A 24,292-nucleotide genomic window follows, 5' to 3' on the forward strand; every position below is an offset into this window, starting at 1 on the left:
TTTTTTACTCCTGTTTTTACCATATTCCCACAGGGAGAAAAGTATATCAACGTATCCAAGATATGGTAAGTCATTTATAATTAGCAATAAATATCTAGATCATATATAAAAAGCAATTCTGCAAGTACAAGTCAGATAATATCCATTGACTTTAGAACTGTCATAGATTTTTCTATTTTCATGCAGATGCAATAGTCAAAACTTCCTGATTAAATGCAACTAATATGAGAAGACTGATGTGTTTGAAACCAAAGAAAAATAATAAAGTGAAATGAGATGAAGGAACAATGGGGATGTACTACATCGGGACAAAATAATTAATGAATATTAATTATTAGAATATTTCAATCATATAAAAATATGTAATTGTCATTATTTCTATATTTCACATATTTTTTAAGTGTTTTAGTGAGCTAAGGACTTTTGAATAAATGCTGTAAGTTGACATTGGTACAATTTTCTAGATGTTATAAGTATTTTTTCAATAATTTATAAGATATACAAAGAAAATACATTTAAAGTCATACTTATGTTTATTTAGAACATTTAAACAGAATTCAGCTCATCTGGAGATGATCAGCTCAAATTTAAATTATCTTTCAATTGCAAATAGGGAAAAAGAAAAAATTCAATACTGTTATAACTGTGGCTCAAATGGAACAATCAGAGGCTGCATAGGTTGATCTATGCTATAATTTTACGTATCATCTGTCTTGTTAAATTGGATCAACCTTTTAAACTTGTTTACATTTCTGACTATGTTTATCTTTCTGTTTGTAGTTTTTTTTTAAAAAAATTTTTCTTCTTTCCACTTTTGGGGTTGTTTTCCTATGTCTATTTCATAGGACTCAAATATGAAATGAGGAATCAGTCAAGAGAGATGGAGTTCATTCTCCTAGGACTGACCAATGACCCACAACTGCATATTGTGATTTTTGTATTTCTCTTTCTAAATTATGTGTTGAGTGTAATGGGGAACTTATCCATCATCCTTCTTACCTTGCTAGATCCCAGCCTCAAGACTCCCATGTATTTTTTCCTCCGAAATTTCTCCTTCTTGGAAGCTTCATTGACAACAGTCTGTATTCCCAGATTCCTGATAAGCATCGTGACTAAAAACAAAACAATATCCTATGATAGTTGTGCATCTCAGTTATTCTTTTTCCTCTTATTAGAAATTACAGAATTTTACCTACTGGCTGCCATGTCTTTTGACCATTATGTAGCAATCTGCAAACCCCTACATTATCCAGTCATTATGAACAACAAAGTGTGTTACCAACTTCTATTCAGTTCATGGACATCAGGCTTTCTATTTACATTTCCACCATTGGCCTTGGGACTCACATTGGAATTCTGTGCTTCCAGAGTAATTGATCATTTCATGTGTGACATTTCCCCTGTGCTGCAGCTTTCTTGCACTGACACTCGTTTCCTGGAATTATTTTCATTTGTCTTAGCTATTTTAACACTCCTAGTCACATTGCTGTTAGTGATTCTTTCTTACACATATATTATCAAGACCATTCTAAAAATCCCCTCTGCTCAGAAAAGAACAAAGGCTTTTTCTACTTGTTCTTCTCATATAATTGTGGTCTCCCTTACTTATGGTAGCTGTATCTTTAATTACATAAAACCAACAGCAAAGGAAAGGGTGACTTTATCCAAAGGTGTAACTGTTATCTATACCTCAGTTGCCCCTTTATTAAACCCTTTCATTTACACTCTAAGAAACCAGCAAGTGAAACAAGCCTTCAAAGATATACTCCAAAAGACTTTCTCTTTTTTCAAAAAATGAAAAGAAACTTTAATTTTTAAAACTTGGAGAGGGGCGCCTGGGTGGTGCAGTCGGTTAAGCGTCCGACTTCAGCCAGGTCACGATCTCGCGGTCCGTGAGTTCGAGCCCCGCGTCAGGCTCTGGGCTGATGGCCCGGAGCCTGGAGCCTGTTTCCGATTCTGTGTCTCCCTCTCTCTCTGCCCCTCCCCTGTTCATGCTCTGTCTCTCTCTGTCCCAAAAATAAATAAAAAATGTTGAAAAAAAAAAAACTTGGAGAAAAAAGTAAATAGAAATGTTTACTCATTTCATAACTTAATCTGCCCTTCAATTAGTTAACCTGATAATATTTTAACCAGAGCTTTCAGCACAATACATCTATCCTTTCCTGTTTCTCTTTATGATTAGCATTCCTTTCTGTGCCTCAGCAGGAGTCCTCTCTTTAGTTAACAACACAAATGTTAAATTTCATTTACTTTACAAAACATGGTACTGACCTCCTCAAAAAAAAAAGTAGTAGATATTCATCATAAGAATGTTATGAATTATACAGACATCAATATAACAACATGTGCTATCACTGGGGCTCTAGGAAATTCTTCAAATGTCATTCCAATATTTTCAACAAGGCAAGAAAAAAAGGCAGGCTTCAAATCATAAAAGGCTCATATGTCCTAAAATGCACCAGGACTTTATCTGGTAGGTCTATAGACCTAAAAATCTGGAGTGAATAAGAATCACACACCTGGTTAGCTCTTTTAAACAAAGTCAATGTTCTTATCCCTAAAATGTCTTTTCAATTTGCCTGGATTGCTGTATAGAAACATGGACTGTAGCTGATTCTGATGCATGTGGCTCCAATGAGAGTTTTATTTCTTGTTGTTGTTTTTTTAATGTTTATTTATTTTTGAGAGAGACAGAGCAGAGGAAGGGCAGAAAGAGAGGGAGACAGGAGCCAAAGTGGCTCCATGATGACAGCAGAGAGCTGGGGCAGCCACAAACCCTAAGATCATGACCTGAGCTGGAGCTGCTTAACTGACTGAGCCACCCAGGCACCCCGAGAGTTTTCTTTTTTAATATAAGAACCTATGCAAGTAGATTTTTATTTTTAAAGACTGCTATGTTAAACATATTGAGGATGGGTTTTTGGATGTTGGAGTCAGGAAGACAAGTTAGAGGGCTAATATTTTAAACAAAATGAGTTTTCTGAGAGTTGAAATGCAATAGTCAATGAATCTGAAGCTCCAGGTGATGGTTCCAGGGATATTTAGGAAAACAAACTGAGCCGAACTGTTGAACATTTAGATATATGGCATAAATGAAAACAGACTTTTTGTGTCTTCCTTGGACTTTTCTTCTGCCCACTCCTGCATGTACTCACTCATATATTTAATTCTTTTAAAGAAGGGAGCATTACTGATACCCTGTCAGATTTTTTTAAAATGACCTTCAAAGAAATCCCTGAAATATATAGAGGCCCATACTGAATATAATTTTCCATCAGAGAAACATGAGTGAAAAAATCACTAAGGTATTTAATGCTGTAACTACTATGCATGTGGCCCTGAAAAGAAAAAAATTAAGTTCAGGTTTGTGTTCTGATTTATTTTACTATTTTAAGCCTGCACTGTTAACCATCTTCTTTTCTATGGCAGTTAGAAGGAAATAAGCTCAAGTTATTATATTCTAGGCCCCCAAAGCTTTCTAATAAGCTCTTTAAAAACTACTAGGCTCTTATTAGATATGGTTTGTGAGTATTTTTTCAGTCGTTGGGTTGTTGTTTCACTTTCTTGATAGTGTACTTTGGCCACAAAAGTTTTAATTTTGATGAAGTCAAATGTATTTATTTATTTTATTTTGTTACTGGTGCTTTTGGTGTCATATTTGAAAAATCATTGCTTAATCCAAAGTTGCAAAGATGTATATTTATCATTTATTTTAAGAAATTTATAGTTTTAGATCTTATATGTAGGTCTTTGATTTCTATTGAGTTAATTTTTATGTATGGTTTGAGGTACAGATTAAAGTCACATTTTGCATAAAAATGTTCAGTTATCATGAACATGATTTGTTGAAAAGGATATTATTTCCCCATTAATAATCTTGGCACCCTTGTGAAAAATCAATTAACCATCCATGTATGGGTCTAGTATAGGGTTCTCAGTTCTCTTCCTTTGAGCTATGTTTGCTATTTCAGTATCTGACTATCTTGATCAAGGTAGTTTTATATTCAGTTTTGAAATCAGAAAGTATTACTTTCAATTTTGTTCCTCATTTTCTTTTTCTTTTCTTTAATTTTTTTTCCAACGTTTATTTATTTTTGGGACAGAGAGAGACAGAGCATGAATGGGGGAGGGGCAGAGAGAGAGGGAGACACAGAATCGGAAACAGGCTCCAGGCTCTGAGCCATCAGCCCAGAGCCCGACGCGGGGCTCGAACTCACGGACCGCGAGATCGTGACCTGGCTGAAGTCGGACGCTTAACCGACTGCGCCACCCAGGCGCCCCTGTTCCTCATTTTCAATACTGTTTTGATTATTCAGGGTCCTTTGAAATTCCAGATGAATTTCAGGATTAGCTTGGCCGTTTATGCAAAAAAAGCAGTTGAAATTTTAATGAGGATTGCACTGATTCCATAGAGTAGATAAGTTTGGGCAATATTACCATCTTAATTAACAATGTCAAATCTACTATCCAGTAACATGGGATGCCTTTATTTATTTAGGACTTTTAAAATTTTTTTGTTTTGTTATTTCTTTTGTACAAGTGTTGCACTCCTTGGTTAAATTCATATAAACTAACTTCTCTAAGGGAACAATAAAAAAAAAACCAAAAACTCAACAAAATATAGACAAAGGCCCCGAGTAGACATTTCTTCAAAGAAGATAGACAAATGGACAAAATGACATGAAAAGATGCTCCAGAACAGTAGTCACTAGGAAAATGCAAGTCAAAACCACAATGACATACCATTTTGCAGTCACTGGGGCAGTTATAATATGTATGTGTGCTGTGTACATATATGTTGGTTATATACATCACAAAAAATAACAAGTGCTATTATACAGAATAACAAGTGATGATGTACAGAAATTGGAACGCTCATACATTGCTGGCGGGAATGTAAAATGTGCAGCCACTCGGAAAAGTCTGGCAGCTCAACAAAAAGTTACATATAGAGTTACCATATAACTCAGACATTCTACTTCTGGGAATTGAAAACACACGCTCACACAAAAACTCTTACACACATTTCCATAGTAGCATCATGCATAAGGGCCAAAAAGTAGAAACAACCTAAGTAACCTTGAAATGATGAATGGACAAAAAAAAAAAAATGTGGTACAAGAACATCTCATTTTATTGAGATATTGCTTTGCTTTATTGCACTTTGCATATATTGCATTCCTTACAAATTGAAATTTGTGGCAATTCTGCATCAAGCAAATGTAGTCACCATTTTTTCAACAGCATTGCTCATCTCTGTATCACATTGTGGTAATTCTCACAAGAGTTCAAGCTTTCTCATTATCATTATATTTGTTATGGTAATCTGTGACCTTTGATGTAGTAACATACAATAGTAATTGTAATTGTTTTAGAACACCATAAACAATGTCCATATAAGGCAGCAAATGTGATCAGTAAATGTCATGTGTGTTCTGACTGTTCCACTGACCAGCTGTTCCCCTTTCTCTCTCTCTCCTCTGGCCTCTCTATTCCTTGACACACACCAATATTAAAATGAGGCTAAATAATGACCCTACAGTGGTCTCTAAGTGTTCAAGTGAAAGGAAAAATCACTTGTCTCTCACTTGAAATCAAAGCTAGAAATGACTAAGTTTAATGAGGAAGACATGTCAACAGCCAGGACAGGCCAAAAGCTAGTTCTCTTGTGCTAATTATTAAGTTGTGAATTCAAAGAAAAAGTTCTTGAAGAAATTAAAAGTGCTACTCCAGCGAACACATGAGTGATAAGAAAGTGAGTAAATTTTCTTTAAATTTTTTAACATTTATTTATTTTTGAGAGGCAGAGCGAGACAGAGCACGAGTGGGGGAGGGGCACGGGGGGAGACACAGAATCCAAAGCAGGCTCCAGGCTCTGAGCTGTCAGCACAGAGCCCGACAGGGAGCTTGAACTCACAGACCACGAGATCCAGACCACGAGATCATGACCTGAGCTGATGAGCCACCTGAACTGACTGAGCCACCCAGGCACTCCAAAAGTGAAACAGTCTTATTTATGACATGGAGAAAGTTGTAATGGTCTGGATAGAAGATCAAACCAGCCACCACATTCCCATAAGCCAAAGCCTAATCCAGAGCAATTTCTTCAATTCTATGCAGATTGAGAGAGGTGAGGAAGCTACAGAAAAAAAAAAAGTCTGAAGCTAGCAGAGATTGGTTCATGAGATTTCATTTTTGTATTTTTGCTGTTTTTGTATTTTTTTTATGCCAGTTAGTTAATATACAGTGTAATGCTTTCAGGAGTAGAACCCAAGTATTCATCACTTACATATAACACCCAGTGCTCATCCCAAGTGTCCTCCTTAATGCCCATCACCCACTAGCCCATCCCCCTACCCAATACCCCTCTAGTAACCCCATTTGTTCTCTGTGTTTAAGAGTCTCTTATGGTTTGCCACCATCTCTGATTTAATCTTATTTTTCCTTCTCTTTCTCTATGTTCATCCATTGTGTTTCTTAAATTCCACATATGATTGAAGTCATATATTTGTCTTTCTCTGCCTGACTTATTTCACTGAGCATAATATGCTCTAGTTCCAATCACATTGTTGCAAATAGCAAGATTTCACTCTTTTTGATCACTGAGTAGTATCTATTTTGTGTGTGTGTGTGTGTATTTATGTATATGTATGTATGCATGTATACACACACACACACACACACACACACACACACACCAATTGCACTACTAGGTATTTATCCAAAAAGGCTCATGAGATTTAAGGAAAGAAGCCATCTCCATAACATAAAATTACAAAATGAAGCAGGAAGTATCATGTAGTAGCTGCAGCAAGTTATCCAGAAGAGCTAGCTGAGATAATTAATGAAGGTAGCCTAAACACCAATTTTTTAAATGTAGATGAAAAAGACTTATAGTGGGAAAAGATGCCATAGAGAACTTCTATAGCAAAGAAGAGTAGCCAATGCCTTGCTTCAAAGCTCCAAAGGATAGGCTGACTCTCTTGTTAGGGCTAATGCAGCTAGTAACTCTAAATTGAAACCAATGCTCATTGACTATTCTGAAAATCCTAGGGCTCTTAAGAATTATGCTAAACCAGGGTGCCTGGGTGGCTCAGTCAGTTAAGCATCCAACTTCAGCTGAGGTCATGATCTCACAGTCTGTGAGTTTGAGCCTCCCATTGGGCTCTATGCTGACAGCTCAGAGCCTGGAGCCTGCTTTGGATTCTATGTCTCCTTCTCGCTCTCTCTGCCCCTCCCCCACTCTGTCTCTGTCTCTGTCTGTCTCTCTCTCTGTCAAAAATAAACAAAAAAAGAATTACGCTCTGTGCTCTGTAAATTGAATAACAAAGCCTAGATGACAGCACATCTGTTTAAAACATGGTTTACTACATATTTTAAGCTCACTGTTGAGACTTTTCAGTAAAAGATTCCTTTTGAAATATTGCTTTTCACTGACAATGCGCCTGACCACTCAAGAGCTCTCATGGAGTTGTACAATAAGATTGATGTTGTTTTCATGGCTGCTAACACAACTATTCTGCAGCCCATGGACCAAGAAATAATTTTGATTTTCAAGTCTTATAATCTAAGAAATACATTTCCCAAGGCTAGATTTGCCATAGATACTAATTCCTCTGATGGATCTGGGCAAAGTAAATCGAAAATTTTCTGGAAAGGATTTACCACTCTGATGCCATTAAGAACATTTGTGATTCATAGGAAGAGGCCAAAAAGTGCCAACATGAACAAGAGTTTGGAAGAAGTTGATTGCAGTATACAGTATTTATAAACATTATCAGTTAGTGTTCTGTGTAGAAATAATCAAACCCTGGACGTTGGTCAAAATCACTATATTATGCAAATGATAGTGACCCTTGGAAGAAATTCAAGGTATAATTTTTTATTTCTGTGTTTGGGGATCTTTCTATATTTTAAACCATTTGTAAATTAAAAATTCCTGATCCATTCTGGTTGTGTCAATGTAATCAAGTTTATTAAGTATATCTTACATAAAAGCATATGCAATCATTTTTATCCCATAGATTTGGGCAAATATGGACAAAACATATACAGAATATCTTCATTATACTAAATAATTCTCTTTGCCTCTTCAAAACCATTCCCTCTACTCTCCATGCCTGCCATTGAATTCAGGTGTCCACTGATGTCCTATGGTCACATACATTACTTTTGTTTTTTTCTGGAATTTCTTTTTTTTTCTTTTTTCTTTTTGGAATTTCTTATAAAAGAAATCACAAATTATGAACTTTAAAGTTTGGTTTCTCTTGTTCAGTCATATTTTTGACGTTTACCCATTTTATTGCATGCATCCTTACTTTTTTCCTTTTTGCTAATGCAATTTAGCCAAATCTAATTTAGCATATTTGATTTAGAAAATTTAGACCTCTGGTGATCTTTTGTGATAGCCAGATTTCCCTCCCAATTCCCACACACTGGTGCCCATATTCTCTGAGGAATCTTTCCACAAGACTGAGTCATTTTCTTTGATCACTGTAACAATCAAGCACACACCATATACTGAAACGTCAATCCCTAAAAGCCTGTATCCTCCCATAATGTCCTTCTGATAAGCGTCTGCCAAAGGGAAACTAATTGGAAGGAGTTATTCCCCCTATGCCTTGGTGAATCTACTACTCAATTCCCATTCTCCATGGCAGTTGGAGTTACAGAATTACAGGAATTATTTTTAGAGGAACATAAGAAGGACACATGTAGAGGAATACCATCACCATTTTGTGGCTTTTTTGGCATCTCATCCCAACTCCTAATTAACATCTTCTATTCTTCTAATGTAGCATGATGCAAAATTCTACCTACTTTTCTCCTTTGTGCTAGCAGCTCAGTTGATCTTTAGGAGTTGATACTCACAAAGAGATGCTGAAGAATAATAGTACACTGTCTTACCTCCTGTCTTTGCTAACCTCTCATGAGTCAGCATATTTATTTGTTTTAGAGTTATGCTGTCAGATATATATGAAATCACAAAATATTGTAATTATAGGAAATCACAAATTTGTAAATTCTTACAGCATGGGTCCTATTATTAGTCAGGGTTCATTTGAAGGTAGGATTTCTGTAACTACTCTGGAAATAAAGGAGATAATGGAGGAATTGTAGCTTTTAAAATAATGAAATAGGGGTGCCTGCATGGCTCAGTCAGTTAAGCATCCAGCTCTTTATCTCCGCTCAGGTCATTATCTCACTGTTCATGAGATCAAGCCCCACATCAGGCTCTATGCTCATAGTGTGGAGCCTTGTTGGTATTCTCTCTTCCCTTCTCTCTCTCTCTCAAAAATAAATAAAAATAAACTTTAAAAATAAAATAAATAAAACTGATGACAGAGATAGAGAAGGAAACGTTTGAACATCAGATAGAATGTTGAGGAAACTAACCCCAAGTATCTCATGTTGAAGCCTTATAGAAAATGGGTCAAGAAAGCTTAATGGGAAATCATAGTGACTCTCAGTTATTTCTGAGAGAGCATATTGTTAAGCATAATCTTAACAATAAAGTGGGTAGGTAGTTCTCAAATACTTCCTGAAAATCCACTATGGATCTAGCCTCCACTCACCAGCCTGACTACAAACTGAACAATATCCTCTGCTTCCCTTCCAACTTTCAGATTTTGTACCAAGTCCTCTCATGGACAAAATATAAATTAGAACCATTCAGAGAAGGGAACTCTCAGAAATAGCATCCCAGTTTTTCCACTCCACTGAAGGAACAACTAAGAAAGTATTTGTAAGGTCAAGCTGGCAACAGACAATGCAGATACTTTAAAAATAACCAAAGACCTAGTCTCAGAAATTGCAAATTATTGCATGGCTTTGTCCATAGTGTGATATCAGTATTGGGAGCAAATTAGAAGAGATGAGACTCGTATTTCCCTGATGAGGAGTGGCATTGAGCATCTTTTCATGTGCCTGTTGGCCATCCGGATGTCTTCTTTAGAGAAGTGTCTATTCATGTTTTCTAACCATTTCTTCACTGGATTGTTTTTCAGCTGTGGAGTTTGGTGAGCTCTTTATAGATTTTGGATACTAGCCCTTTGTCCAATATGTCATTTGCAAATATCTTTTCCCATTCCGTTGGTTGCCTTTTAGTTTTGTTGGTTGTTTCCTTTGCTGTGCAGAAGCTTTTTATCTTCATAAGGTCCCAGTAGTTCATTTTTGCTTTTAATTCCCTTGCCTTTGGGGATGTGTCAAGTAAGAAACTGCTGCGGCTGAGGTCAGAGAGGTCTTTTCCTGCTTTCTCTTCTAGGGTTTTGATGGTTTCCTGTCTCACATTCAGGTCCTTCATCCATTTTGGATCCATTTTATACACAATGGAGTACTACGTGGCAACGAGAAATAATGAAATATGGCCCTTTGTAGCAATGTGGATGGAACTGGAGAGTGTTATGCTAAGTGAAATAAGTCATACAGAGAAAGACAGATACCATATGTTTTCACTCTTATGTGGATTCTGAGACACTTAACAGAAACCCATGGGGGAGGGGAAGAAAAAAAAAAAAGAGGTTAGAGTGGGAGAGAGCCAAAGCATAAGAGACTCTTAAAAACTGAGAACAAACTGAGGGTTGATGGGGGGGTGGGGAGGGTGGGTGATGTGTGGAAACTAATTTGACAATAAATTTCATATATTAAAAGAAGCAGAGATGAGACTCATTCTGCATCTTTTTGTTCAATTTATAGGACATTATTTCAAGATCCTGACACTATGAATATTTAATCCATGTAACCCACTCATATAAATTCCAATATCTTTTGCAACCTGGTTGAAAATTATATTTCTAATGTAATGGAGGAAAAAAATGAGAAAAAAAGAGTGATAAAAGCAGGGTAATGAATTATGTCACCACTAAAGTAGATTAATTTCCCATGAGGGTAGCACAAGTCTAAATATTAAGCTCTAGAATATCCCAGGGAGAGTAAGACCTCTGCAACAAGGTATTCTAAAATAAATTCTTTTTACTCAGTAAATACCAGATCATGAAAGGAGAAGTGTTTGTTCATTTATTCCTTAATAAATCAATTAACTATTTTGATTGTTTATTTATTTTTAAATCTTTATTTAAATTCTAGTTAGTTAACATATAGCGTAATATTAGTTTCAGGTATACAACTCAGTGACCCAACACTTCCATACAACACCCAGTGCTATCACAAATGCCCTCCTTAATCCCCATTAACTATTTCACCCATCCTCCACCACCTCCCATCTGGTAACAGTTTGTTCTCTATAGTTAAGAGTCTATTTCTTAGTTTGCCTCCCTCTTTCTTTTTTTTCCATTTACTCATTTGTTTTGTTTCTGAAATTCCACATATGAGTGAAATCATACAGTATTTGTCTTTCTCTGATTGACTTATTTTGCTTAGCTTAATATTTCTTACCTCCATCCACATCATTGCAAATAGCAAGATTTCATTATTTTTCATGGCTAAGTACTATTCCACCATATATGGCTAAGTAATATTCCATTATATATGCATAATTATGTATACATATATTGGGGTGCATGTATCCCTTTGAATTTTTGTATCTTTCAGGTAAATATCTAGTAATGCAATTGCAGGATCATAGGGTAGTTCTATTTTTAACTTTTTGAGGAAACTCTATATTGTTTTCCACAGTGGCTGTACCATTTCGCATTGCCACCAACAGTGCAAAAGGGGTCCCCTTTCTCCCCATCCTTATGAAACTTGTTATTTCTTATATTGTTGATTTTAACCATTCTGACAGGTGTGAGGTGATACCTTATTGTAGTTTTGATTTGTATTTTCTTTAGGATCAGTGATGCTAAGCATCTTTTCATGTGTCTATTTCATATCTGGATGTCTTCTTTGTAAAAAAATGTGTATTCATGTCTTCTGCCCATTTTTTAACTGGATTGTTTTTGGAGTGTTGAATTTTATAATTTCTTTAAAATTTTTGGATACTAACCCTTTAGCAGATGTATCATTTGCAAATATCTTCTCCCATTCCATAGGTCGCCTTTTAGTTTTGTTGACTGCTTCCTTTGCTGTGTAGAAACTTTTTATTTTGGTGTAGTCTCAATAGTTTATTTTTGCTTTTGTTTCTCTTGCCTCAGGAGACATATCTAGAAAATAATTGCTACAGCTGATGTGAAAGGTTACTACCTGGACTCTCTTCTAGGATTTTTATGGTTTCAGCTCTCACATTTAATCAATTTTGAATTTATTTTGGTGTAAGAAAGTAAGAAAGTATGGTGTAAGAAACTAGTCCAGTTTCATTCTTTTGCATGTTGCTGTGCAACACCATTTTTTAAAGAGACTGTCTTTTTCCCATTGGATATTATTTCCTGTTTTGTTGTAGGTTAATTGACCATATAGTTGTGGGTTCATTTCTAGGTTTTCCATTCTGTTCTATGGATCTATGTGTCTCTTTTTGTGCTAATACCATACTGTTTTGATCACTACAGCTTTGTAATGTAACTTGAAGTCTGGAATTGTGATGCCTCCTGCTTTGCTTTACTTTTTCAAGGTTGCTGTGTCTATTTGGGGTCTTTTTTGTTTCCATACAAATTTTTATGATTGTTCTAACTCTGTGAAAATTGCTGTTGGTATTTTGATAGGGATTGCATTTGTGTGGTATAGACATTTTAACAATATTTGTTCTTACAATCCAGGAACATGGAATGTTTTTCCATTTGCTTGTGTCATCTTCGATTTCTTTCATCAGTATAGTTTTATAGTTTTATAGTTTTCAGTATAGTTCTTTCACCATTTTGGTTAGGTTATTCCTATGTATCTTATTGTTTTTGGTATAATTGTAAATAGGATTGTTGTTTTAATTTTTCTTTCTGCTGCTTCATCATTGGTGTATAGAAATGCAACAGATTTCTGTAGATTGATTTTGTATCTTGTGAGTTTACTGAATTCATTTTTCTGGTTTTGTTTTTTACATTTATTTTTTCATTTTGAGAGAGAGAAAGGGGCGGGGGAGGGAGAGAACAAGCTGGGGAGGAGCAGAAAGAAAGGGAGAGAAGGAATCCCAAGCAGGCTGGGCGCTGTCTGCACAGATCCCAATGTGGGGCTGGATCTCACAAACCATGAGATGATGCATGACCTGAGCCAAAATCAAGAGTCAGATGTTTAACCAACTGAGAGCCACACAGGTGACTCTGGGTTTCCTATATATATATATATATATATATATATATATATATATTATCATGTCACCTCCAAATAGGGAAAGTTTTACTTCCTCCTTGCAGATTTCGAGGACTTCCAGTACTATGTTAAATACCAGTGGTGAAAATGGACATCCCGGTCTTGTTCCTGACTATAGAGGAAAAGCTCTCCATTTTTCTCCATTGAGGATGATATTAGCTGTGGGTTTTTCATATATGGGTTTTATTATGCTGAGGTATGTTCCCTCTAAACCTACTTTGTTGGATTCATACTTTAAATAACCACATTGTAGCACACTGTGAAACTTATTCTAGGAAGGATGACACCTTGTTAACAATCAAAATATAATTACTACTACAAAGAGGTAGCACAGGGAATTACCAAAGTTTGAGAAAATCAAAGAATCAAGAAGACTACTATAAAGGGTAAAATTAAACTAGCATTAACAAAACAAAGGAATAAACAAACACAAAAAACAGACAAAAAGACCATAAATAGAACAAAATGAAGGTTGCCAGAGGGGAGCAGGGGTACAAAATGGCTAAATAGGAGTGAGAGGTACAGGCTTCCATTATGGAATGAATGAGTCATAGGAATAAAACATGCTGCATGAGGAATACAGCCAATGTTATTGTAATAGCATTGTATGGTAACAGCATTGTATAGCTACACTTGTGGTAAAAGTAGCATAATGTGTAAACTTGTAGAATCACTACTTTTCCACCTGAAGCTAATGTAATAATGTAACTAATGTACCAATATAACTAATAGTTTTGTGTCAACTATACTCAAATATAAGCAAATAAACAGATAAATTAACATTTATGAATGATTAGAAGTGAATTTAGATGCCAAAGAAACCAGTTCCAGTAGGGAAAATAACATATGTGAGGGTGAATGACTTCCATTCATTATTTCACTTAATTTTTACAATATCCTAGGAGTTAAGACTACTAGTCCTCCCATTTTATGAATAAAGAAATTGATATAAAGGATTAATACATTTTGTAAATTAAATAAATTTTGCAATTTTACTAAGATATTGAGTCACTTTAACCTCAAAATCTAGGAACTGTGATCTGATCTATATGATACTATATCATTACGTGAATTATGGCTCCATTTTTGTCTCTCTTTTATAAAATGTAATGATTTTTAATACCTGTGATGGTTAGGATGCAATGAAAAGGACACATTCTTGTCTGTAGGAGTGAAATTTTGAAGTATCTATCAAGATTTGGTACTCATATATATTTTCAGGTAGCACTTGTATATATGCAAATGAGCATAAAAATGGACTTAGCATTGTAGCAAATGATGGAAAATCGATGGCAAGTTAATCCCCTGAATCTTAACAAACAATGTAATTATTAAATTATTAGAAGTCTCCTTTGGTGTTCCATGAACTCGTTATAAAAGGATGAGTCCCATGTAGAAAATTTATAAGGAATGATACCCATTGTATATTGTTAACTGAAAAAGAAAAAAAGAAAAATTGCAAAAATATTTTCTGTAGTAAAACTGCATTACTATATTTTAAAAATTGCCTCTGAGTGTGTGAATATGACTGTGTTTGTGAGTGAATATACAGAAAAAATCTCTGAAAGGATATACTATAAATATTTAATACTGGTTGATTTGAAGCTGTGAGGGCAAATGGAGGATGAGTTAGAAAACATAAGGGCCATGCCATCTGACATCATATACCATTGATTTGATAATTGATTCTCTGACATTATTTCTCAAGGCATTAAGTCTATATAACTCTTAAAATTTAAAAATGAGTTTAAAATACCTTTCTGATTTTTAAAAATATTACGGGGGCGCCTAGGCGGCTCAGTCGGTTAAGCATCTGACTTCGGCTCAGATCAGATGAGATCTTCAGATCTCATCCTTCATGAGTTTGAGCTCCACATCAGGCACTGCACTGACAGTTCAGAACCTGAAGCCTGATTCGGATTCTGTGTCTCACTCTCTCTCTGACCCTCTCCCACTCACACTCTGTCTCTCTCTCTCTCTCTCTCTCTCAAAAATAAAGAAACATTAAAAAAAATTTTAATATTACAATTCTGTCTTGACTAATTCATTCTTCTTTGTTCTGGTAGAGATGTATAAATGAATAAAACCTGAGTGCCACCCTCAATGAAGGGTTTACTGTGGTGGAGTTCAGCTCTATATTTAATGAACCATGAAGCAACTGAGAATAAATTATCTCCTGAGTATAGATTGAATGCCATGTGCATACTAGAAAAATTAAATACAGCCAAGGGGAAACCAGGTTGATTGTACACACTGGTAGGTACATTTTTGCTTTTAGTCTCACTGTGTTGCTTAGCTTTCTGGAAAGATGGATGTTATGACATCACTATACCGCATAAGACCATCTTGCCTGCATTCTGATTTTCTTTATTCTGGTCTCTCATACATTTATAAGAGTGACTAGAGAAGGTATATTTGTTTTATCTTCAGATAGTATTAATCTTTATCATATCCAGTGAGCTTTGAAATGTTTTACCTTACAGTCAGGAAGCAGTATTCCCTGGAAATTTACTTAAAGCACTCTCAGGGTTACAATAGTAATTTCTTGAAATTTAGGTCACAACAATGTTTATGCTTATATGGAAAGATAAAAGAGATAAAGAAAAATTCCTTTCCTTTTAGCAGAGGCTATATAGCAATCAAGCCTGCATTTTCTCTGTGTGAAAATGCAATAGACAGAGCAAGGGTAAATGAAGGACAAAAAGTCTCCTGAAGTATATTATGAATGCATTGCCTCCCATATTTTAAGCAAATTAAGAAAATCTGGGATTATATTTTTGTCTGGGATCATTAGACATATCAGAAATAAAGTATGTTTTGTATTTGTGAATACATGTATTTTTATCTTTCTCCCATTAATAAGGTTATTTTTTGGAATACATTGCAGGGATCTCCAAATTACTACTTTAACATATTTACTATTTTTAATTTTATATTTTAATATTTCAGTTTGTTCAAAAACTATTAGCAGTCTCTGTCTTTTGATATGCCAATTTTGCTGAAATGTGTCAAAAATGTGTCTTTTTAAAAAAATTGTTAATGTTTATTTATTTTTGAGAAACAGAGAGACAGTGTGAATGGGGAAGGGCAGACAGAGAGAGGGAGACACAGAATCCGAAGCAGGTTCCAGGCTCTGAGCTGTCAGCACAGGGCCCGATGTAGGGCTCGAACCCATGAACTATGAGATCATGACCTGAGCTGAAGTTGGAAGCTCAACCTGAGCCACCCAGGTGCCCCAAAAATGTGTCTTTTTCTAAAGGAAGACAATGCTGATTGTCAAGGAAATAACATAAAAGAAGGAAAATAAGGCACAATACAATCTTTGACACTTACCACCTACTGACTTCTCCAATTAATGCTGTAAAAAGAAGTACAGACATAAAAAGGAGCTCTTTGAAATGTGACAATGCATAATAAGTGAATTTCATTCTAATGTATAAAATGTGACATGGGAGAATTAATTACTGATACTAACTTGATTCACATTACATTGCCAGTGATTTTCATTTTTTAAAAAAGTACAATAAATAGCACAAATAAAAGCTGGTTGCTAAGATAAAGAGAGAACAACATAGACAGAAGTCATATAGACTACATTTTAGCAATTTGTGGTTTCTATAAAGTAAATCTTATAGAGAATTTTTTACTTAGTCTTCTAGAAAGAAGGCAATGAGATATTTTGTGATAAAAAAAAAAAACTCCTTTATGAGTCCCTTCTTGTACTCAAACAAGTTTAAGAGTGAAAAGACAAAGTGAATATAGTTACAAAACAAAGTCAATTGTTAATTTAAATGAGGAACATAAAAATGATATAAAGGGACTATATTACTGATATAGCTCTATCTATGTAAGTATGGATATCACTGGCTTCAAGTTTTTTTTTCCCATAAATTAAGAACTTTACTCTTATTACAGCTAAGACAATTCTAGTCCTATATTTTTATGATTAGAAATACATTTATCTAATGAGCATATTAAAAAGAATGTATATTAAGAATAAAAATAATGACAATTATTATTAATTAAGCTCAGGAATTGTGTTTGAGTCATCAGTTTCCAACAAAGCTTTACAACAAACTAAAGTTTATACATGGCATGAAAATTAAAACTCAAAATTAGATATTTCAGTCCTAAAAGCATGCAATCCTGGAAACCTGAAAACAATATCTCAATATCTAAATTACAGATATAATTACTAAATATTGTTGTAGAAATATATAAATAAGAGATATATTGCACATATAGAAAATTTGGTTACAAGTACAGATGCTATATAAAGTCACTCGTGAGTGGACTTTTAATATAGACCTAAGAATACATTTTTCCTTTTCAACAGAGGATGTGCAAAATATTTCTACTTAATGGGATTGAATGGATATTGCAAAAAGGCAAACAGGAAAAAAGTTCCATTGGCTTCATTTCATTGGAACTAATAGTGCAAACATTTGATCTTCAATTCCTTTACCATTCACAAACTCTGTTTTGTTTTTCACAGATTTTGCTTAAAGATGATAAAAATCAGTATGCAAAACCATACAATGATTAGAATTTGTTCTCTTGGGCATCTCAGATGACCCAAAGCTTTAAGCTATAATCTTTATCATTCTGCTTAAGGTTTATATATTAAGTGTCACTGGAAACCCAACCATCATCATCCTCACCTTGACAGACTGTCCTATGTATTTTCTTCCTGTGGAATTTCTCCTTAGAAATTACATTCACCAGTGTGTCTATTCCCAGATTTTGGGGGACAATCATTACTAAAGTCAAGACCATTTCCTATAACGATTGTTTAGCTCAGCTATTTTTCTTCATCTTCATGGGTGTGTCTGAGTTTTTTCTTCTCACTGCCATGTCTTTTGATCGCTACGTTGCCATCTGCAGGCCTCTTCGCTACACCACCATCATGAACAAGAAAATCTGCACCCTACTGGTCTTTGGGTCATGGCTGGGGGGATTCCTTACCATTTTCCCACCACTCATGCTCATCCTCCAGCTAGATTTCTGTGCTGCCAATGTAATCGATCATTTCTCCTGTGACTATTTCCCCATTTTACAACTCTCGTGCTCAGATACGTGGCTTTTAGAGATGATTGGCTTTTACTTTGCTTTTGCTACTCTGCTCTTCACGTTGGCATTCGTGATTCTTTCCTACATGTGCATTCTTAGCACCATTCTGAGAATCCCGTCCTCTACTCAGAGGAAAAAGGCTTTCTCCACATGTTCCTCTCACTTGATTGTCATTTCCATCTCTTATGGGAGCTGTATATTCATGTATGTCAAGCCTTCAGCAAAAGAAAGAGCATCACTGACCAAAGGGGTAGCTATTCTCAACATCTCAATTGCCCTATGTTGAACCCTTTTATTTATACCCTGAGGAACCAGCAAGTAAAACAAGCTTTCAAAACTTTACTTCATAGTGTTTTCTAGAAACAAATGAAAGTATGTATTAACAAGAAAGGATGTTATTGGGAAGATCCACTAAAGGAAAAACAAAATTTTGACTTCTACAATATGCTCCCATATCCAGCTCACAGATATCTGCAAGGTGCCAGAGTCCAACTCCAGCTTAAGGAACCTTATTTTCTTTCCCCAATGGTTCTTTTCCCAGGGGGCCTGTCGAGGGCAATTCCCCAACAGACAATTCCCCAGGTACTTTTATTAAGGCCAAATTACATAAAAGTGGGAGTACAAGAAGTTTCACTGTTGATGGGCAGCCCTGCAGTCCTGATCCGTCTACCGCCTGGGCCCTGCCATCAGGCTGGTTGGATAACTCAGCTTCCGGCAGCAAGACTGTGCTCATTTGCTTAAGCTTTCTTGTACACTGAAAGTAACTATGTTGTGTCTATCTTTCAAACTGTCTGTAGGTTCAATTTCCTCACTGATTTACAATTCTGAATATAGCCAGTAGCTATAAAGTATAAATCATTTTCCTGATTGTTCCAAATAATAAAAAGGTTTTAAAAAGACTTGAGGAAACACTCTTTTAATTGATTTATCCTTAAATTTTATCTTCTGTTACTAATATCACATTTTCCTTATTTTTTTTTTACATTTCCTTTTTAAAGCTATAAATAATATGAAACAAATTCTCTAACAATTATATTTTTTGCACAATATCTATAGTATCTGTCTAGTTCTTCTCACTCAGCTAATAGAGTTGAATGTCTATTTTACTGCTTATAAATTATTTAAAAGTCATATATCTTTTGCTTTCTAATTATGCTCAGGGCATGTGTTATTTTTTTATATACTCCCCCTTGTTTATTTCTATTATATTTTATAATATATAAAGACAAATATTTAGGCAGTCACTATTATATTTATGCCACATGAAAGTTTGATAGGAATTTCATGAATAATACTATCTCTTCTTTAGAGAGCGGTTATTCTGTGCCATATGCTCAACTAGGTATGTCCTAGGTATTTAATCTGCACAGCTATATGGCATCATAGACTAATTATATCTTTCCTACAAGTGGGCAAACTGATGTTCAGAAGGGCTGAGTAATTTGCCTTAGGTCTTGAGGCCTAACAGCCAGTGTGATAACCTGGCTTGAAAAACAAAACAAAGGCAAAAACTTGTGTTTATTTCACACACATTTAAGAATCTGTGGGAACTTGCAAATATCTATAGCTTTTACCTAGGACATGCACAATTTTATTGGTGTTTTACACTCACATTATACTACTTGGGCATAATTATATTATTATAGTCTAGTAGGAAAGTAGTAATTCCTAAGATTATACTTGGCACATAAATTGGAACTGTAATCGTTCAAAACCAGAAACTCTTCAACTGCCATTACTGGTGAGAAACAGAGGGAGAAGGAAAAAAATTATAAAGTATTAGCCATATTATAATACCAAAAATTCTTACTGAAAGGCAGATTAAGTTATTGAAATGCAGATTAAAATATGGAGTAAAGAAAAGACTTAGTACTAGGTAGTAGATTATCAGTTTTTTAAAGATGGCACAGGTTAGAGACGCATTCAGTACAGCTATGTGTTATGAGCTAGGTTGTTAATCTCTGAAAAATACTGTCAGGGGACATGAACTTTCCCTTTAGTGTGGTTGTTTGCTTGCTTTTTTTTTTTTTCCTGTCTCATCAGACACAGTCCCACAGCTTCCTTTTCTAATTTTAATACTAATGTGTATTATGTTTTATATTCCTTAGTGTTTTGTGTATAGTTCTGTTCTGGCAATTTGGATTCACTGAATTATCCCCCTTGAGGCAGCAGTGAAGACAATATATAAAACACTAAGTAGTTTATATTATACAGAATCTGTGTAGCAGCCATAGTGGATGGTTTTAAAACATCTTCTGATTTTTTTCCCCTTTTATACATGCATTCCTTTCTCATTCAAAGAAATATATTCCCTCTAGATAAAATGAAAACTTAAGACCAAAATATTAACATAGAAAGCAAAGGGGTTCACGGAGAGGACGTATGTCCAGGAACACTGGTTTCCTTGGATTACAACAATAGCAATTGCTAGTATTTTTTGTATCCAGCCATTCTGCGTGTGAGTGAGCCTGTATGAAAATGAGAGGTAAGTCAGACATATAGAAGGCAATGGAAGTCTCCCAAACCGTATCATTGATTCATCAATTATCAGTTCAACTTTTAATTAGATCAAATAGGGTATATTGGAGTTTTATTTTGTAACTGGATATATTTTTTAAAATGTAAAGATATGTTAGTATATTTTGCTTTGTTATATCAATTCATTCATTCTCTATTAAATAAAAAGCAGAAAATTACCATCTCTGTGCTTGTGTTTCTAATTGAATACAAGTTATATCATACTTTCTTTAAGAGAACAGACTTTAGAGAATCTGTGATTATATTTATCACTTGTCAGCTGTATAAATATATCTCATGTACAAAACCACACTGACCCTGGTGCTTCGTTTGCAAATAAAGATAAAAGTTCCAAAGATGTGTCATAAAGGCTAAATGAGATAGAATATAAAAGTCCTTAGAATTTCATTGGAATCGATAATGGCTTTGCTCAATCACAGATAGTATGATGTTCCCACACTTGGAAATCAATTTCAACTAAAAGAAAATAAATACACCAGCTCTTCTTAAAGCATAGTAAGTGCCACATAGTTTATAGAGCACTTGCATTTATATTATTTCAGTTAGTTCCCAAAACACCCTTCAAATTTCAACTCCATGAGAAACAGAACTGATGCTTAGGGAAACTGAGTAAAGTCCAAACTCACACATCCATTAAGCAGCCCATTCGTATTTTTAACTCACGTTTCTCTGACTGCAGAGCCCACATACGCTCTGTGACAGTAATTTACCCTAGAGTGTCATGAATAAGCAATTAATAGTGTTTTGATACCATAATCATTATCAGTTTATGCACTTTCCCTCTTTTCTTTGCTTATTGATGTCTAAATAAAGAACTGAAAGCTTGAGGTTAGGAACCGGTATTTGCCACCAACTCCTACAGGTACAGTCCTTCCAGTGGCTCACTAGGTTCTCCGCGGGAGACTTTGCTTTATTCAGTCCCAAAGAAGTTCTTAGAGAACACCTGTGTCATGGCCCAAAGCCCAAGACTGAACACTGCAAGTAAATTTAGAGTAATTATGAAGCAGAACTAGATGTTACCCATGACACTGAATTAAACAATTTTCTTTTCCTCTAATGTATGAGCCTAATCTCTGAACAACTCTTTACTCATGAGGTAAAAAAAAAGAAAAAAAAAAGAGTGATTTGATCATAAAGCACATTGCTTGGAAGCTATGATTTGTGAAGTTTTGCTAATGACCTCTAACGAAGTTTAACTTAGTAAACAGAAAAGTTGAAACAATTAAATTCTCAAAGTTATTGCATTACTAAGGGATATGTCCATCCAGGGCAACTGAGACATTAACAACAACAACAACAAAATTCACCACAAATAAAATGGAATCAGTCTAAGACTCCTAGTTTCTCAAAAAAAAAAAAAAACATCCTTTTTGTCTGTAATGTATCCTTTAAAACAAATTCCCTTTCTCATCTTGGGCATCAAAGAAGTCATCAGTATCTAGTTTATCTAAAGGCCCATTGTCTTTTTTTTTTTTAATTTATTTATTTAAATTCAAGTTAGTCACAATACTAACAGGTCATTGTTAATACTAAATTGGTGGTTAACAACTTTGAAAGGGCTTATGCAGGGGTGCTTTCAGAATGAAACCTTGAAGGTACTTTGTGGCCATCTTATTCAACAAAAATGAAGTATTATTGTTAACTTTCATTTTGAATATGTCAAAGAGCCAGTCTCAGGGGTCCTTGAAGGGATTCTTGATTTTGACTAAACAGGTGGAAGATAATATAGAGGTTAACCTAAACTGTGTTCTTCCAGGGGGAAATATGGATCTGCCTTCAGAAACAATAAAGAGGAGTTAAATGCTTAGAGATATCCTTTATCCACTGCATGAATACATCCTTGGGATGGCCTTAGGCTTGAGGAATCATATGCACCTTGTTAAACACTGAAGTTTATTTCTCCCAAAAGGCTGCTGAATGAATGAAGGCATAACATGTATCAGGCTTAGTTGATGTTGGTAAATGAATACAACTCATTGAATTTTCATTAACATCTTTACATAAATAGTATAGCATATCTCCCCCAAGTCTGTGATAGTGGATCATCTCTTCTTACAGTTCTTTTTAAAAAAATTTTTTTATGTTTATTTTTGAGAGAGAGACAGACAGAGTGCGAGCAGGGAAGGGGCAGAGAGAGAGGAGACACAGAATACAAAGCAGGCTCCAGGCTCTAAGCTGTCAGCATAGAGCCCAAAGCAGGGCTCAAAACCACCCACCGTGAGATCATGATCTGAGCCAAAGTGGGACGATCAGCGGACTGAGCCACCCAAATGCCCCTCTTTTGCAGTTCAAGTGAGTTCTCTAGTCCTACAAAATTGGCCTGTCAGTATTCACTTTCAGATGTTCACATGAAGTCTTCCTTATCTATTAATACCTTCCTTCACAGCTCTTTGTGCATTCCTACAAAGGGTTTAATCAGTAGCCAGAATGTGTAAGTCCGTCATGGTATTATTTTTCAAAAATGTTTTAAAATTGATAGGAATGTAAGAGGAAAAAAGAAAAAGCAAAAAAAAAACAAAAACCTTGAAATTGTGGTAAAAATACAGTGCACTGACACATTATGACCTATGGAAGAGTAATATACACTATTTTTATTCCTGGATCTCCAATGCCAGTAAAATAGTACAGAAATTTCAATTTTCAGAATATTTTCTATTTGATAAGAATGCCTTTTGGGATTTCCAGGTGTTAGGAAAAACTAGCACTTTCAATGAAAAGGAAACCCTGATCAAAGATAAGTGATGTTATTGAGCAGAAATGATCTTAATTAAAAGAATGAATGTTAAAGAAATTTAATGAAAGTAATTTTATTTAAAGATTATTTATTTATTTTGAGAGACAGAGAGAGAGAGGGAGAGAGAGACAGTGTAAGTTGAGGAAGGGCAGAGAGAGGAAGAGAGAGAGAATCCCAAGCAGGCTCTGGGCTGGCAGCATGGGGCTTGACCCCGAACCATGATCTCATGACCTGAGCCAAAACCAAGAGTTGGACACTCCACCAACAGAGCAACCCAGGTGCCCCTAAGGAAAGTAATTTTAAAATAATATTTTATGATGTTTTTAAAAATTATATATCCAAAAATATTGGGCTCCTTTACATGTCCTTTGTTATAAATTTACTCAGTACAGGGAATTTAGGTCCAGTAGGTAAATACACTCTGAAAAGTAGATAAAGTAGGCAACTACACCTTGTAAAAGAAAGACACAACCTACATAATGCAGGTAGGAATTGGGCATACAATGGAGAATCTCACCTGTTGGTGTGATTCAACAACAAACTCAACATCACTTAATTAATGAATTAAACAAGTGTTTATTTTAAGCCTACTGGGAATCTTCTGGGCATTAGATTGTGTTACATGGTTTTGAAGGCAACACTGCGTCCTAACTTTCAGACACGCACAATGTGGTGAGGAGTTCACAGGAGATGTCAGCACAGATGTTTGGTGGGCTGGGAAGAATAAGTCTAAGATTCTTAGGGGACTGACTCGTA

At 35.1% G+C, this 24,292-nt stretch overlaps 1 protein-coding gene and 1 pseudogene across 1 annotated transcript; both read left to right on the forward strand.

The window, feature by feature from the left end:
- Positions 1–661: 661 nt before the first annotated feature.
- On the forward strand, positions 662–1,798 carry LOC125170729 (olfactory receptor 6C6-like). The gene has a single exon (XM_047867430.1). It carries the CDS (start codon positions 860–862, stop codon positions 1,796–1,798), a length of 939 nt encoding a protein of 312 aa, XP_047723386.1. The 5' UTR covers positions 662–859.
- Positions 1,799–17,717: 15,919 nt separating this feature from the next.
- Positions 17,718–19,158, forward strand: LOC125170251 (olfactory receptor 6C3-like; annotated as a pseudogene).
- Positions 19,159–24,292: the final 5,134 nt, after the last annotated feature.

This window comes from Prionailurus viverrinus, chromosome B4 (assembly GCF_022837055.1).
Source record: "Prionailurus viverrinus isolate Anna chromosome B4, UM_Priviv_1.0, whole genome shotgun sequence".
Taxonomy (NCBI): domain Eukaryota; kingdom Metazoa; phylum Chordata; class Mammalia; order Carnivora; family Felidae; genus Prionailurus; species Prionailurus viverrinus.

What these genes read in the sequence shown, in the direction of transcription:
- LOC125170729 (XM_047867430.1), top strand. Translation starts at nt 860, where the DNA reads ATGAGGAATCAGTCAAGAGAGATGGAGTTCATTCTCCTAGGACTGACC.